Below are 16,523 nucleotides of genomic sequence, written 5' to 3' on the forward strand. Positions count from 1 at the left end.
CTAACATTTTTCCATTAATTTTTCTCTCTTTAATAAACAATCTGTCACAGTACACAAGTATATGTTTATATTCTATTTAGGTATAGCATGCAATATTTCACCCCCATTTTTCCTGTCAGCTACAAATACATTTGCCTTTGATATTTTAGTTTTCAAATCCATATTTCTTTTTGCATTATAGAATTTACCGTATTTTTTTGGAGTATAAGACACACCTTTTCTCCCCAGAAAAGAGGGTGAAAATCTGGGTGCGTCTTATACTCCAAATGTAGCCCTGCCCAAATGCTCTACATGTTGCATTTTCAGATGGGTCCTGGCAGCAAGGATCCTCAGTTCCATATGGAGACTGCTGCCCAAAGCATCCTGGGAAAGTGCGTTGAAAGATGGGCTTCCTCTCAGAAAGTCCCGATAGAGAGGCAACATATCCGTCCTCCTACACCTGCCATTTTGTAAACGCTACTGTAAACGCATTTCATAAATGCTACTGGGTTTTCCAGCAAACCCCTGCAGCTTGGCTGCCTTGGTTGGAGCCTGCGTTGAGAGCCTTTTAAATGGAATCATTTTAGGGTGGCAGATTCACCTCTCCGGTTGCAGAAAGGCTGCTTGAAACACAAGGATCTAGAGGAAAGATACCAAGTGACAGATTTCCCCTCCCCCAAAACGGGAAGGAATCAACTAAATTGAGTGATCATTAATGAAGACCATGACTCCATTTTTAACAAGCAAATCATGCTAATCAATGTTGAGTGGATTTCCCCATAAATATCTCCAACTGTTTTAGAATCAGGCTTAAAATATTTGTTGTTAATTCTTTCTATTTAATGCTTCTTTTCAGTAAAACCTCAGAGACAGTAGTGAACCAAAATTGAAACTACTCGTTTAACAACACAGTTAAAACAAAGGCAAAATGAAGCCAACAATAAACCCTACTTCATCTTTTCATATCTTCAAACCTAATCGGGACATACTCTTCTCCAAAATCTTAATGCACACTATCCATGGTTTCATTTAACAGGATTCCACACCACTAAAAATAATGTGATATCCATAGGTTAAGAGTAGGATTCTCTTAAAACAAACTTCTTAATCAAGGAAAACTTCTGGCACTGAACCCTCTCGGACTAAAGATGTTATCTAGTATGATAACAAAATGTCCCCAAGAAAATATCCAAGAGAGCACCAAGGACTCCACAGTTACCAAACCTTACAGTGGATCAAAGAGACACTAATGTGAGATTTATTTTAAATATATATCAAAACAACAACAACTTGACTCCCAGAAGGCAACAAGAGCTGTTTCTGTAGTCTAATTGGATTACAATCTCAACATTTAAATTGATGCATATTTCTAGTATCACCTTGGCATCTCAAATGAATTATACTTTGGGGAAATGGTGTTTTGTCCCAGACATCTACACTATAAGTAATCCCCTAACCAGTTTTTTATGCCAGATTACTTTATGAATGCAGTATTGGTAGGAAAACTTTAGCTATATTCAAACAGAAGTCCTATAATCTCCATACAGGGCAGTAACTACAAACTATAGGTATTGTAATATGGAAGCCACAAGAGTGGAAAAGACAGATAAAGACCATAAAAGCAATAATAGAAATAAAAAAACTATTTATATTATGCTTTGCTGACATTCATTTATTAGTGTAACTTCCTAAAAAATGAAGGACAGATTCAAATTATTTAGAAAATGCCATCTTGGAACAATAGAGCTCTAATGGAAAGGACATCTGTGAAATGTACATGGGTGTAAGGAAAGTGGGACATAAATGCTTATATCCAATAAAAAGATTGCTTGGATTGTCAATCTATAAGTTCATTTGCATCAAGCTAGTGACCACAGTTAGACAAAAAGAGCATACACAGCTTTCACTTGTTGATTGATTCGGTCACATTGATGTAGTCACCCATCCCACATAGTGACTTTGCACAGCATTCAAAATAATAATAATACAAATACATACTGCTTAAAAAAATAAAGGGAACACTCAAAGAACACATCCTAGACCTGAATGAATGAAATATTCTCATTGAATACTTTGTTCTGTATAAAGTTGAATGTGCACAACAGCATGTGAAATTGATTATCAATCAATGTTGCTTCCTAAGTGGACAGTTTGATTTCACAGAAGTTTGATTTATGTGGAGTTATATTGCATTGTTTATTATTATTATTATTATTTTATTATTATTTATTAGATTTGTATGCCGCCCCTCCCTGGTTTAAGTGTTCCCTTTAAAAAAAATTTAAAAAGCATTAAAACAACCAATTTGAATTTACAAAAAACCCAAGGTAAAACAAACAAACAAACAAACAAAAATAGCAGCAAAACATTGCGAGATGCTTTCCATTAATTGTCATACATAGCATCTAGCAGGTTCCACTATCATGTTATACCCATGCCAGTTCACAAAACCATTTTCAAGGGCCTTCCAGAAGGCCAATGGGATTGATACCAGCCTCATAGAGGGATAGAGGGGAAGAAGTAGGATCTGTAGCCATTCTGACATAATCCAGTCATAACGTTTTCCCTTTCATGCCTTTTAAACTGAAAACAGAGACTGTGGATAGGATATATTTCACAGAAGTAGAAAATAAATGGGTTCTTCTCTTGTTACAAGCCCCAAACTTCTCTTTTGCTGACATCAGATATAGTTTACTCACACATTTTTCATCAAAAACGGACAGCCCCGCTATCCCCATCAGAAACAGTGTCTTTCCCACCATTGTTGAATTATCTCATATATATATATGGTGCGTATGAAATATATATATATATATATATATTTGAGTTTTAAGCAGAATTTAATTGTAGGGAAGTAAGATTCCATTTAGAGAAATGAAGAGATTGACATGCTTACCAGTTGATAGCTGTACCAGTATAAAGACGAAGCCTTCAGGACACACCAAAACTTTTTCCATTTGTTGCCAATAAAGCCTCCTTTTTCCTTTTTTTTATACAGCCAACCCTGACAATCAGCCAACCCGAGATCCTTACATGAGATCCTTCGGCGACTCATGGTATAGAAACCTGCGTGATTAGAAATAAGTGTCACTTTAAAAAAAAAAAAGCAGAATAGTATTTTTACTTTTAAATGCACCCTAGGATTTTTCAGGGTATGAACAGTTCACGAAGTTAAATTAATGAAATTCAGGAAAAATTCCTCAGAGTGAGAAACATATTTCCAGTGAAAATCAGCTGCTAGTTTTTACTCTTAGAGATCTCTCCAACCATTATTAATATGTGGCTAAAATATCCTTCGAAGCTGCTTTGCCTCAAAATAATTGGTCACAGCTGGTAATACATTTGTCTTGTTTCACACAAACACACACACACAAACACCCCAATACACATACAGAGACACCATTATTGACATACCAAAGCAGTTTAGTCCAAACGAAGAGCGTGTCATTGTTTTCCGTTGTCAAACCAAAAATTGAACAGAGTACAAGACAGCAGCCGCCACCAGCACTACCACAAGCTGATTCTAAAAGCCCTCAGTTTCACATGAACAAAATGTTAATGTAAACAAAAAGAGGAACAAAGCAGACTCCGTACCTTTATTTTTTTTCCCCGTCTTCTGACGCAAAGGGATCTGCAAGGCACGCAGAAAAGAAAGAAAAGAGGAAATTTCAATTGGTGTTGTAACATTTGCAAAAGACAGAGGAGGAGGAAGAGGAAGAGATGGAGGTAGAGCTTGCCATAGAGTGCGATCTTTCAAACAGGCTCGCCATACAGCAAATGGGAAAGCCAGGAACTGAAGCGTAACATGCTCTAATTAAAATTGATTCATGTGGAGCTCCTAGAGAAAAAGTAGTGCGAGCCCCTCTCTCTCTCTCTCTCTCTCTCTCTCCCTCTCTCTCTCTCTCTCTTTCTCTCTCTCAGTACAGCTTCCTGTTTCACACCTGCAGCAAACTAGTTTGTATAAGGGTAGCTAGATACAGGAACACAAACCAAAAGCAGCCATCTGAAACTTTGCAGCTTTTTATCAGTCCCTAATATTCTAAGGGTAAAAGAAAACATAGTGAGATTGTTTGTCCAGAACTCGGTGATATGGAAAGTACAAATACCTGCATGCCTCACATGGCATAATTACCAGCAATCTCTGAAACACTCAGCAGCCATTCCTATGGCAGAGCTTGGCAGACAACAAAGAATCAGGGGAAGGAGAGACTCAACCTATATATAATCTTTTAAAATAATTTAAAATAATCTTTATTAGTTTAATAAATTTAAAAATAATAATAATAAAAACAAGTAAGGACTAACAAAACATTACACACACATGAACAAAATGAGTTGTCAACTATACTGTTGACTGCTAGGACTGCGACTTTTCAAAATTTGTTGCGTATATTTGTATATCTTAATTATTTTTACATTTCACAATTTATCAGGCAGGCATCAATCAAAAAAAATTGCTGTATCTCTTATCTGAAATATAATATTTCTCCTTTTGGGGGTGAGTTCTTTGTGTTTTGGGATTTGCTTATTCCGTTTCCTTTACTTTTCACTTATTTGAACCGTTTTACCCATTTGTACCATTGATCCCAAGTGTTATAGAAGTCCATTTCTCTGTCTTGAATTTCATAGGTCATCTTAGTCAGCTCTGCACATTCATGTACCTTGTTTATAAAATGTAGAGTGGATGGGATTGTGTCTTTTTTCCAGTATTGGGCATGTAATATTCTGGCAGCAGTCAATATATGAAGAACAAGATATCTATGCTCTTTTTTAAGATTTTGCTTGCAAATTCCTCATAAAAATAATTCCAGTTTTAAATGAATGTTTAAATCCATGTCCACCAAGCATGATAGTAAGACCCTATATTTTGTCACCCGTTCGTACCACAACGTAGCCAAGGCAATTCTACTGAAATCAATGAGACATAAAGATGAAGGTTTCACTGACAAACATCACGCAGCAAATCCTTCCTTGAGGACTAGCAGTAAAACATATGAATCATCTCTACTGGAAGTAGTGTGGTTACTGTGATCGTGTATTTGTAGATGTTGAACTGGGATGAACTTTTATTCATTGGTGTGTCACACAACTGGCCATTCATGTAAGCATGCAAAGTTGTAAGTTCTTTGTTCTTGCAACAACCCTGGCAGTAAAAGGTGTTATGTCCAGTAGTGGATTTCAAATCCCATCGCTACCAGTTCACTATTGGGAATACATGCTTGTGCAGAGATGTCCAGGTGGGTGGGCGGAGCCTCCTGCCTCTGCCGCCACAGGTTCATCCGATCCAGGACAAACTGGTAGCAACCCACCACTGACTATGCTTCACTTTGTATTTCAATTCATCGCCCTTTGTCTTATTTTTCTATGTTTCTATGTTTCTGTAATGAGTTATTGTTGAATTCTTAAAATTGTAAATAGATGTTAATGAAGGTGATTTCCCCATAACATAACCTTTCAGTTGTGGTAGGTTTCTTTATTATATGCACTTGGGAAAGAGCAGATATTGGCACAACTTGTCTCTGGGTTAAGGTGCTGCAATTTCAATATCATTGATTTTTTTAAAAAACAAGGAAAAAGGCAAAAATTGTCTTCACAAAGCTAAAGGCTTCATAAATCCCATCAACCAACTATACTTGGGTTTGATATCCAGTGGTCTTGCACTAGGGCAGGGGATTTCTGGATTGCGTTGCAACAATAATTTTCCTTCTTCCATTTTGAGTTTCCTCTCACAATACGAGGCTCAGCAAGGCTCATAAGGAATCACAAAAAAGCGCTCGATCACCCAGCTAAGGCAATGAGGAGACAGCTCAGAAGGGACCCGATCACACAAAGTCATCAGATCCGGTGAGACTGAGACTCGACGCAGTGTATGTGTGTGCTTTAGTTTGTTTCAGCTACCCTCGTTTCTTCCTGCTGCTCTGTAACAAACAAAGCTATCAGCTTTGGTTCTTTAGCTAGAATCCCTAACACAATATCTCCCAGCTGCCCCACAGCTAGCTCCGGAGAGAGAGGTAGACTGTCCTAAAAGAAAATACCTTATTCCACCAGACTTGGAATACTGGAATTAGATAATTTACAACTATGTCGCGTCTGACCTGATCTAAATGTAGTTCATAAAATCATACACCAAAATGTACTTCCTGTTAATGACCACTTCACCTTTAACAGCAGCAATACACGTGTACGTAATAGATTGAAACTAAATGTAAACCATTCCAAACTCGACTGCAGAAAATACGACTTCAGCAATAGAGTGATTAATGCCTAGAATGCACTACCTGACTGTGGCCAGCAAAACTCCACTCACAAAGTTTAAATCCAGGCTCCTTTGCAAGGATTTTTTGGTGATTCCTTCCTTCAAAGAAGTAGACTTTGAAAGGGAAAATACCCGCATCCTGCAATAATCTACAAAAAACTTTGCTTAAGTCAGCTTGCTCTGATGGGAGAGATAGACTGCCCTTTAAAAAAAGGATTCCTTTTTTGCTTCAGAGGGGAAGCAATCCAAACCTGCAAACACAGAGTTGAAAACCAGCCTCCTTTGCAAGGATTTTTTGGTGAGACCCCCTCCCTCCTGCATCTATGTACTTATTTGCATCTTTATACTTATTAGCTTTAAGTATAAAGCTTAAGTACTTCTGCTTGGAGAGAAGAAAAATGTTTTGTGCCAATTGATGCAAAATTCCTTTGAACTGGAATTGGCTCAGAATGTAGCAGAAAAAGTGGAAGTTAGGATCTTTATATAGTCATACAGGCAAAACCAGGCAAAATCTTGCTTGCACTCATGAGATTTTGTCAATTTTCACTTTTTTGCTCCTGCGCATGCACAGAAGCAAAAATGTTGGTGAAAATAGCCAAAATCTCATGAGGTTTGGCTTGCTGTGCATGCGCAGAAACTGAGCAGGAGACCCTGCACAATTTCTGACAAATGATAGTCCAATCTCTTCTTGAAAGAAGAGAAGCTCCCACAACTTCCGAAGGCAAGCTGTTCCATTGGTTGATTGTTCCTTGTTCCTGACAGAAAGTGTCTTCTTATTTCTAGATTGAATCTCTATGCGCGATAGCACACACCCACGCTAAAAGAAAAAAGGTACACCATCACTGGACCAGGCACTATTATCGATAATGGGATTTAAAGTACAAAAAGATGAGGGCTGAAATAATTCTCCCTCCTTAATAATTCTCCCTCTGACCACAGCTTAATATCTGATGGTGACGCCACACTTGTTGGCATAATTAGTGTGGAAAAGAGAAGGACCTGGTCACACCTGCGAGACCGCCTTCTGCCGCACAAATCCCAGCGACCAGTCAGGTCCCACAGAGTTGGCCTTCTCTGGGTCCCGTCGACTAAACAATGTCGTCTGGCGGGATCCAGGGGAAGAGCCTTCTCTGTGGCGGCTCCAACCCTCTGGAATCAGCTCCCTCCAGAGATTAGAACTGCCCCTACCCTCCTTGCCTTTCGTAAACTCCTCAAAACTCACCTCTGTCATCAAGCGTGGGGGAACTGAGACATCTTCCCCTGCCTATGTAGTTTTAGTGCATGATATGACTGTATGTGTGTTTTTTATATTGGGGTTCCTTGTTTTTAGATTTTTTAAATGTACAATTGCTATTTTAGATTTTAAATTATTAGATTTGTCAATATATATTGTTTTTTATCACTGTTGTGAGCCGCCCCGAGTCTGCGGAGAGAGGCGGCATACTAATCTAATTAATAATAATAATAATAATAATAATAATAATAATAATAATAATAATAATAATAATAACAACAACACCTAAATCATGGAGCTCTCGCCTCAAACAGAATTGGTACTCATTCTGCTTAACTGATTTTGCTGGCCTCAAGTACTGCAATTTTTTCTTGAGTCTTAAAATAAAAAGGCCAACATCAACAACTTTCAGACTACAATTAGCACATTTCATGAGGTAAAAGTTCAGCTGCAGTAAGACGGAAAGATTAGCAGCTTTGAGACAGATCTGCCTGAATTGAAGCTTAAGATACTTCAGAATGCATATAGATAAATATGTTAAACTTTGATGTTTTGTTCTCCCTAGCTGGACCCTCAAGTCTGTTTCTGAGATCTTTCTTCATGGATCCCTACCTAGTAATGCAAGAGGGGTGGTCACAAGGGAAGAACCCTCCCCCCACCTCTGCCATTTGTCAACTGAATCTTGTTGGACACTTTTCTGATGTCCACTTTTAATCTGCAAGGCAGTTGAAGGAAAATTATTAAACATATCAATTGTAATTTTTCCGGATGGATTTATTATTAAGTACTGTTGTCATTGCTGTTGCTTTTGTTTTATATTGATTTGCTTCACTTACTTTCTTTTCTTTTCAGTACTTATACACTTTTAGAGAATTGTAATCAACCAACCAACTAAGAAATAAAAGCTGAGCATGCAGAAACTCTCTGGAAGTGTAATCTTGGAATCAAAGTGTTAGAATGGAGGCAGGAGAATTATTTTTCCTAGGATGGAGGTATAGAGACTACACACCAGTTGCTCTAACATCTGTAGTTATGAAAACCTTTGAAAGACTAGTGATGTTTCACTTGAAAACTATCACGGATCCACTGTTAGACCCCCTGCAATTTGCATACCGAGCAAATAGATCAACAGATGATGCTGTTAATATGGCTCTACACTACATCCTTCAACATCTTGAATCTCCAATGACCTACGCTAGGGTCCTCTTTGTGGACTTCAGTTCAGCATTCAATACCATCGTACCAGACATTCTCTTAACCAAACTAAATCAGCTAGCGGTACCTGAACACACTTGTAAGTGGATCACAAGCTTCCTAACAGACAGGAAGCAGCAGGTGAAGCTAGGAAAAATCACATCAGATACATGTACAATTAGCACAGGTGCCCCCCAAGGCTGTGTACTCTCACCACTTCTCTTCTCTCTATACACTAATGACTGCATCTCAAACGATCCATCTGTTAAACTACTGAACTACTGAAGTTTGCAGATGATACAACAGTGATCGGACTCATTCGAGACAATGATGAATCCGCATACAGACGGGAAGTTGAACAACTCTCCTTGTGGTGTGACCAGAATAATCTAGAACTGAACACACTCAAAACCGTAGAAATGGTGGTAGACTTTCAGAGAAACCCTTCCACCATTCCACCTCTCACAATACTAGACAACACAGTTTCAACAGTAGAGACCTTCAAATTTCTAGGTTCTATCATATCTCAAGACCTAAAATGGTCACCTAACATCAAAAACATCATCAAAAAAGCACAACAAAGAATGTTCTTTCTGCGCCAGCTCAGGAAGCTCAAACTGCCCAAGGAGCTGCTGATACAGTTCTACAGAGGAATCATTGAGTCTGTCATCTGCACCTCTATAACCGTCTGGTTTGGTGCTGCAACCCAACAAGACCGACACAGACTTCAGAGGATAATCAGAACTGCAGAAAAAACAATTGCTGCCAACCTGCCTTCCATTGAGGACCTGTATACTGCACGAGTCAAAAAGAGGGCGGGGAAAATATTTACTGACCCCTCACATCCTGGACACAAATTGTTTCAACTCCTATCCTCAAAACGTCGCTACAGAGCACTGCACACCAAGACAACTAGACACAAGAACAGTTTTTTTCCGAACGCCATCACTCTACTAAACAAATAATTCCCTCAACACTGTCAGACTTTCTACTAAATCTGCACTTCTATTCTACTAGTTTTTCTCATCATTCCTATCACCCATTTCCTCCCATGTTGACTGTATGACTGTAACTTGTTCCTTATATCCTAAGATTTTTATTAATATTGCTTTTTCATTGCTTATTTGACCCCTATGACAATCATTAAGTGTTGTACCACATGATTCTTGACAAATGTATATTTTATTTTATGTACGCTGAGAGCATATGCACCAAGACAAATTCCTTGTGTGTCCAATCACACTTGGCCAATAAAACTCTATCTATCTATCTATCTATCTATCTATCTATCTATCTATCTATCTATCTATCTATCTATCTATCTATCTATCTATCTATAGCTAGTCCAAGGCATTTCAAATGACTTTAATCAAAAGATTTGAGCAATATTTTTGGTCTGGGGCAGGGGTGGAAATCAACTAGTTTAGACTGGTTCAGGTTAATTTTGCATCTGGTTCGCTGATCCGGTAGTTGCAAGGACTGACTGACCCTGCCCATTCCAACCTGCCCCTTCGAGGAGTCTCCACACAGTCCGTTTTGGATGCCAGGTAAGTGCAGGGTCTGGGAAGGTGAAAAATGGGCTTACCGGAAGTACCGGAGATCCAAAAACGGGCCAGTTTCTGGCCTCTGGAGAACTTTGAGAAAAGCCTCCAGAGCCTGGGGAGGTGGAAACACACACACACACACACCGTGGTGCGGGAAGATCCCATGGCCACACTGCCCACACCTCCATGGCCACCCCCACCCAACAACTGGACAGAGAACCTGTTGCAAAAAATTTTCAATTCTACCCCTGGTGTGGGGTGCACATAGGTGAGCAATCTCATGCATAGGGCCAACATACTCCAATCCTTTTGGGATTTTGTGGGCATTTTAAGGGGCAAAATAGATTTTAAAATTTAAAATGTTCATTTTGCTCCTTTAAAAGCAGGAGAAGATAGAATTTTCAAGGGTGCCTTATATATCTTTTGTATCCATTTTGTATCGTAATCTCTTCAAAACATGGTAAATTGGAAACACATACGGAGTGCTGGAGGTTATGTAAGTTCTATAAAGACAAAAGTTACTTTGATTTTACTGAATGGGAGATTAGAAACTAATCTCAATCTTTGTAGCAAACTAATCTCCACCCTTTGTAGCAAGACAAACCTTGCAACAAAGGGTGGAGGACATCAAGAGGCAGGAGGACTTAAATAAAGCTTCTCTGTTTCTGGCCCCAGATGTCACTAGATATGTTGTGGCTTCTGCCAGATATCTTAGACAGCTGGAATCATCAAACCACCGAAAAGCATTTGCTCTTTTACAGTGCCATGCGCTTCCATCCTCCGTTTTGTACGGCAAGTACAAAATAACACCATTCACTGAAAGATTTTGCCCTTGTGGCTCAGGAGACATGGAGACTGAAGGACACATGCTCCTGAGATGCTCCTTTTATACAGACATTAGGAAAAAACATATTTTGCCACTAATTGCAAGATATCCTGGCCACTCAGACACTACCTATCTCCAGTGGCTGCTTAAAGATGAACAGGCCATAATTACAAGACAGGTGGCCAGATTCTGTGCAGCAGCAGTGGGAATTCGTCATAAATGTGTGCCTTCATCATAGCGAGATATGTACATCTTTCGTATATTTACAATGGGTCAAATTTGGTTGGTCAGCGAAAAGTCATGAATTTTGTAAGTCATTTGTCTCCAGAAGTCCAAGAACCTCAACACCTAGCACGTCTTGGTTGACTTGGGTGAAGACCAACTCTGGATGGTCAACAAACTGCTGTAAGTCAAGGACTACATTTGTCACCCAAGAATCTGCTACTAGGATCAAAGAGATACTAAAATCTCTAGATTGCAGAAGAGACGGAGTAACGACACGGACACCAGAGCTGGATTTAAACTTGGGTCATTTTTATTAAAATAAATTTGCATAATTTATTAATTAAATTAGCATGAATTAGCATAAATTTGCATAAATCAACATATTCAACTATGACCCGGAAACAGTGGACCTGCAGGGTCAAACAAACACTTCCGGGGCGGAAATGACGTAAAAGGTCAACATTCCTGGGCAACTAAGGGCGTAGCTCGATGCTGGTCCAGGTGAGGGACCTCTCCCTCACCTGAGACCCTGCCATGCACTCGCATGAGGGGGGTCCCGCCGGCTCACCCCTACCCTGGGACTTCAATAGCGGGACCCAAAGACAGGTTCCCCCCAAGTGCGCAGGTAGCACCCCACCATGAGCTTGGAGAGAACCTGTCAATCATCCCCAAAGATGCCCAAGGGAGAACGCGCAGTTGCTGAACCACCACCCAGATTTCCGCCCCTAACCTGCCTACCCAAATGACCAAAGGTAAGCCAATTAACCTATTGAATGCAAGCACCCCCTAACCGCACATCCATCTCCCCAGTGTGGAATGGGCGAAAAAACAGCCATGCCAAATGGGCGAGGCTGCAAAAAATTCCCATTCGGCCCCCGAGGGTGACCCACCAATAGCACACTGCAAATTAGGGAAGGGCGGGTGGGTGTCTGCTCCTTTGACTGGGTCCGGGCGAACAGGCTTGGCCCAGGGCCTGCAGCCCTTAAATAGGGCCAGCAAGCCCCGCCCGGTCCCCACGTCATTCCAGGCCACGTGGGCCTGGCTTTCCCGGCCGAAATCTCGTCTCGCGAGATTTCGGCCGAAAACAAAATGGCGGCCGCCATAGAAGAGTCCGGTGTCTGCCCGGCCCTTCCGCAAAAGCGCCGTGGCCGGTAAGTCGAGCCGGCGATATTGCAGAAGAGACGGAGTAACGACACGGACACCAGAGCTGGATTTAAACTTGGGTCATTTTTATTAAAATAAATTTGCATAATTTATTAATTAAATTAGCATGAATTAGCATAAATTTGCATAAATCAACATATTCAACTATGACCCGGAAACAGTGGACCTGCAGGGTCAAACAAACACTTCCGGGGCGGAAATGACGTAAAAGGTCAACATTCCTGGGCAACTAAGGGCGTAGCTCGATGCTGGTCCAGGTGAGGGACCTCTCCCTCACCTGAGACCCTGCCATGCACTCGCATGAGGGGGGTCCCGCCGGCTCACCCCTACCCTGGGACTTCAATAGCGGGACCCAAAGACAGGTTCCCCCCAAGTGCGCAGGTAGCACCCCACCATGAGCTTGGAGAGAACCTGTCAATCATCCCCAAAGATGCCCAAGGGAGAACGCGCAGTTGCTGAACCACCACCCAGATTTCCGCCCCTAACCTGCCACGGAGCAGGGGTCAGATCTCTATCTTGGCCCCCCGACTCCCCCCTCTAACTGCGCCAGCTCACGCAGAGACACTGCAGGTCCTGCAAGAAAGTGGTGTTCCTCAGTTCTGACAGAGGAAGACCAGCAGCCAGGTAAAGCCACAGCTGATCTATGGTGATGCGGGGATGGGCCACAACCACCCCGCCTAACCCTCTGACTACCATACCCAGGGCCTTAACTCCCCGCCTAACCCGGTGAAGGGCCCTAAGGGAAATGGCGTCCCACCAAGCGATCCCCGTGAGGATCTCGACCACCCCCCTGCGTGGAGGGCCACACAGTGCGAAGCCACCGCAGGCTACGCGAGCCTGGCAGATCTGAAGTAGACCCCCAGGCCCACACAGGTCCTTGCCACCGAGGTGCAAGACCCACTACCTGGGCGCCGCAAGAGGATGCAGCCCTCCCAGTACCATCTGGGCGCAGCAATGGGATGCCGCCCTCCCAGCACCAACTGGGCGCAGCAATGGGATGCCGCCTTCCCAGCACACATCCAGGCACAGCAATGGGATGCCGCCCCCGGCACTAACTGGGCGCAGCAATGGGATGCCGCCCTCCCAGCACCGACTGGGCGCAGCAATGGGATGCCGCCCTCCCAGCACACATCCAGGCACAGCAATGGGATGCCGCCCCCGGCACTAACTGGGCGCAGCAATGGGATGCCGCCCTCCCAGCACCAACTGGGCGCAGCAATGGAATGCCGCCCTCCCAGCACACATCCAGGCGCAGCAATGGGATGCCGACACCCGGCACCGACTGGGCGCAGCAATGGGATGCCGCCCTCCCAGCACCAACTGGGCGCAGCAATGGGATGCCGCTCTCCCAGCACACCTCTGAGCGCAACGATGGGATGCCGCCCCTGGCCACCGACTGGGCGCAGCAATGAAATGCCGCCCTCCCAGCCCAACTGGGGGCAGCAATGGGATGCCGCCCCCCGACACCACCTGGGCGCAGCAATGGGATGCCGCCCTCCCAGGACCAACTGGGCGCAACAACGGGATGTCGCCCTCCCAGCACCTCCTGGGCGCAGCAATGGGATGCCGCCCTCCCAGGACCACCTGGGCGCAGCAATGGGATGCCGCCCTCCCAGCACTACGGTAGAAACGCCCGTCCCACCGCACACCCCGTCTCCCCCGCCAGACAACCAGGACCCAGCCGCCACAACGGCAGGGTCCCCACCCCCGATGGTAACTTGTTGCTGAGTGGCCTCGGAGCGCTCATGACCCCAAGCAACACCGTCGGACGCGTCCTGGCGGGGTTGAATAAAAGGGGACCAAAGGAAGAACCTGGCCTAAGATCTTACCCGGACCCTCAACAGGCCGTTCGTACCCTAAAACAGGCCGTTGACCGCCGGCGAGCGACTTCCCGAATCCTCCGTATCGAGAACGCCGTTACCGCACTAGTGGCAGCGCCTCTCGAGAACGAGCGTTCCCTGATGGCGGGATCCATACTTGGCCTGGCCAAACCCTACATACTAGCACCCACCTAACGGAAGTAATGAGATGGAAGGCACCAAATTGACCCGGCGGCCCGCGATGCGGCCCCGGCCCAACTTTCCCGCACTGTCACCATGCGGAAGTCACCATAACCAATAACCCCGTCCCCGCCTTAAACAAGGCGAAGCCGGCCAACCTAGACCTAATAGTCCTAACCGAAAGGCCACGCTGCCTAAGCTGGACACAAATATGGCCAGGTACACAACTGGGGCAGGCCAGCTATAGGGGTAACCCGTATACTGCCTGCAATCCCAAACAGTTCACCTGCCCGCTGCTAAGCCCCCCAGAGTGCCAAACACTCCCAAGAGTGCCATAGCCCAGCAAGCCACTACTCTTTACTGCCCAGGAGCCCCCCGGCCCCACGGTGGACAGGAAAAAACCCCCGGCGACATACGTGCCCGCAGGGCCAGGGTCCGAAACCGGGACAACTGACCAGGGGACAAGGCGTCAGCAACCCCGTTATCCAACCCGGGGACATGCCTGCTAAAAACAATGTGGTCGGGGACAAGGACCTGTGCCCCCCCAAAAAATTGGCGGACAAGCCGCATGACCCTGTCCCTCTTGGAGGACCGGGCGTTCACAACGTGGACAACCACTAGGCTGTCACACCAAAATGCACAGTCTTGCCCCCAAACTGCTCACCCCAAAGCTCTAGGGCCGCTATCAAGGGGGAGAGCTACCAAAAGGGGCAAATCCTTAACCAAAGAAGAGGCCCCCATCCAGGAAGCCACGCAGACCAGCACCACTGGTCACCCAACACAACCCAAAGTCACGAGTACATGCAGTATCAGAACACAACTGCAAATCAGCTTCCAAAAGAAGCTCTTGCCTCCAAAAAGACAACCCATTAAAACGTTCTAAGAACTCCGTCACACGCAGAGGTCAGCCCTGACCCCTGCGCATAAGCGGGTACGATGATGGGGCAAACGGAGCCCCCCCATCGCAGTATATACCTCCTAGCAAAAACCCTGCCCGGCACCACGACCCGGCGGGCAAAATTAAGTATCCCAGCCAGGTCCCGGAGCTGCCGAAGAGTGACCTTCCTGTAGCCCCCAGAACCGTACCAAGGGGATCCCTGATTTGGCGTCAACTTGTCCAGGGGCAAACTAGAAGATTGCACCTCTGAGTCCAATTCAATACCGAGGAAGGTAATCCCGGTGGCGGGGCCCTCGGTCCCCGCAGGGGCTAAAGGCACCCCCAACAGAGCCAAAGGGCTTCGAAGACCCGCAGCAGAGCAAAGCAGTGCTCTGCCCGCGCAGTCCCCGCCACCAAGAAACCCTCAAGGTAGTGAACGCCGAGCCCAGACCGCCGCGCCTCCTGATCGCCCACTCCAATAAGGTGCTCGAGCTCGCCCAAAAGAGAGCATGAGACGGAGCCACCCGTGGGTAAAACCCCGACCACATAAAAACACCTATGAAATGGAAGCCCAAAAGCTCGAAGCCGTCCGGGTGCATGGGGAAGAGCCGGGATGCTGACTTAATGTCGCATTTATCCATAAGGGCTCCAACCCCACACTGCCTTACCATGGCCACGACCGCATCAAAGGATGCGAGCCGGACTAAATAAAGTTCGTCAGGAACGAAATCCTTCACTGACTCCCTTTTAAGCAAAGACAAGTGGTGAATCAACCTAAATTCATCACCCACCTTTCAGGGGACCCCCCTAATGGGGAGACCCCAAGATTCGGGAAGGGTGGCTCCGGGAAGGGCCCAAGGCCCCTCCCCATGGCCACCTCTTATGCTATTCCGGACCGAACAATGCCGTCATGCCCCACAACCAACCTGAGGTTGTTGAACCCAAAGGCTTGCTCGAACCCCCCATGTAAGGGATCCTGAATCCCTTGGAGGAACCTAGCAAGAGAGCGGCCGCTCTCCAATGTTGTTGTTGTTGTTGTTTTGTAAATTAATTGGACAGGGCCCAGCTTTCCCCCCAGTAGGTGGGGTTTGTACCCTGGACCCCCTCCCCTCCTAACCGTCCCCTTTTAGGGGCAGGGCCACATTGAAGCGGCCTGGGAGCCCCGCCTTCCCACACGCATGGCTGTACATACAAAAGGGGGGAAACAAGCCCCTCTGCAGCAAA

At 44.8% G+C, this 16,523-nt stretch overlaps 1 protein-coding gene across 2 annotated transcripts in view; it reads right to left on the bottom strand.

Moving 5' to 3' along the window:
* The window catches only part of IPCEF1 (interaction protein for cytohesin exchange factors 1), a 53,052-nt gene that overhangs the window by 26,247 nt on the left and 10,282 nt on the right, over positions 1–16,523 (bottom strand). The window contains exons 2-3 of one of the 2 annotated variants that reach the window (XM_070733740.1): positions 3,574–3,610; positions 2,876–3,045 (exon numbers count right to left, since the gene is read on the bottom strand). In XM_070733740.1, the coding sequence (XP_070589841.1) occupies positions 2,876–3,045; positions 3,574–3,610 (207 nt within the window). Of the gene's footprint in view, positions 1–2,875; positions 3,046–3,393; positions 3,533–3,573; positions 3,611–16,523 lie in introns of those variants that run through there. The other variant, XM_070733741.1, reaches the window with a different exon arrangement.

This window comes from Erythrolamprus reginae, chromosome 1, assembly GCF_031021105.1.
Source record: "Erythrolamprus reginae isolate rEryReg1 chromosome 1, rEryReg1.hap1, whole genome shotgun sequence".
NCBI classification, from domain to species: domain Eukaryota; kingdom Metazoa; phylum Chordata; class Lepidosauria; order Squamata; family Dipsadidae; genus Erythrolamprus; species Erythrolamprus reginae.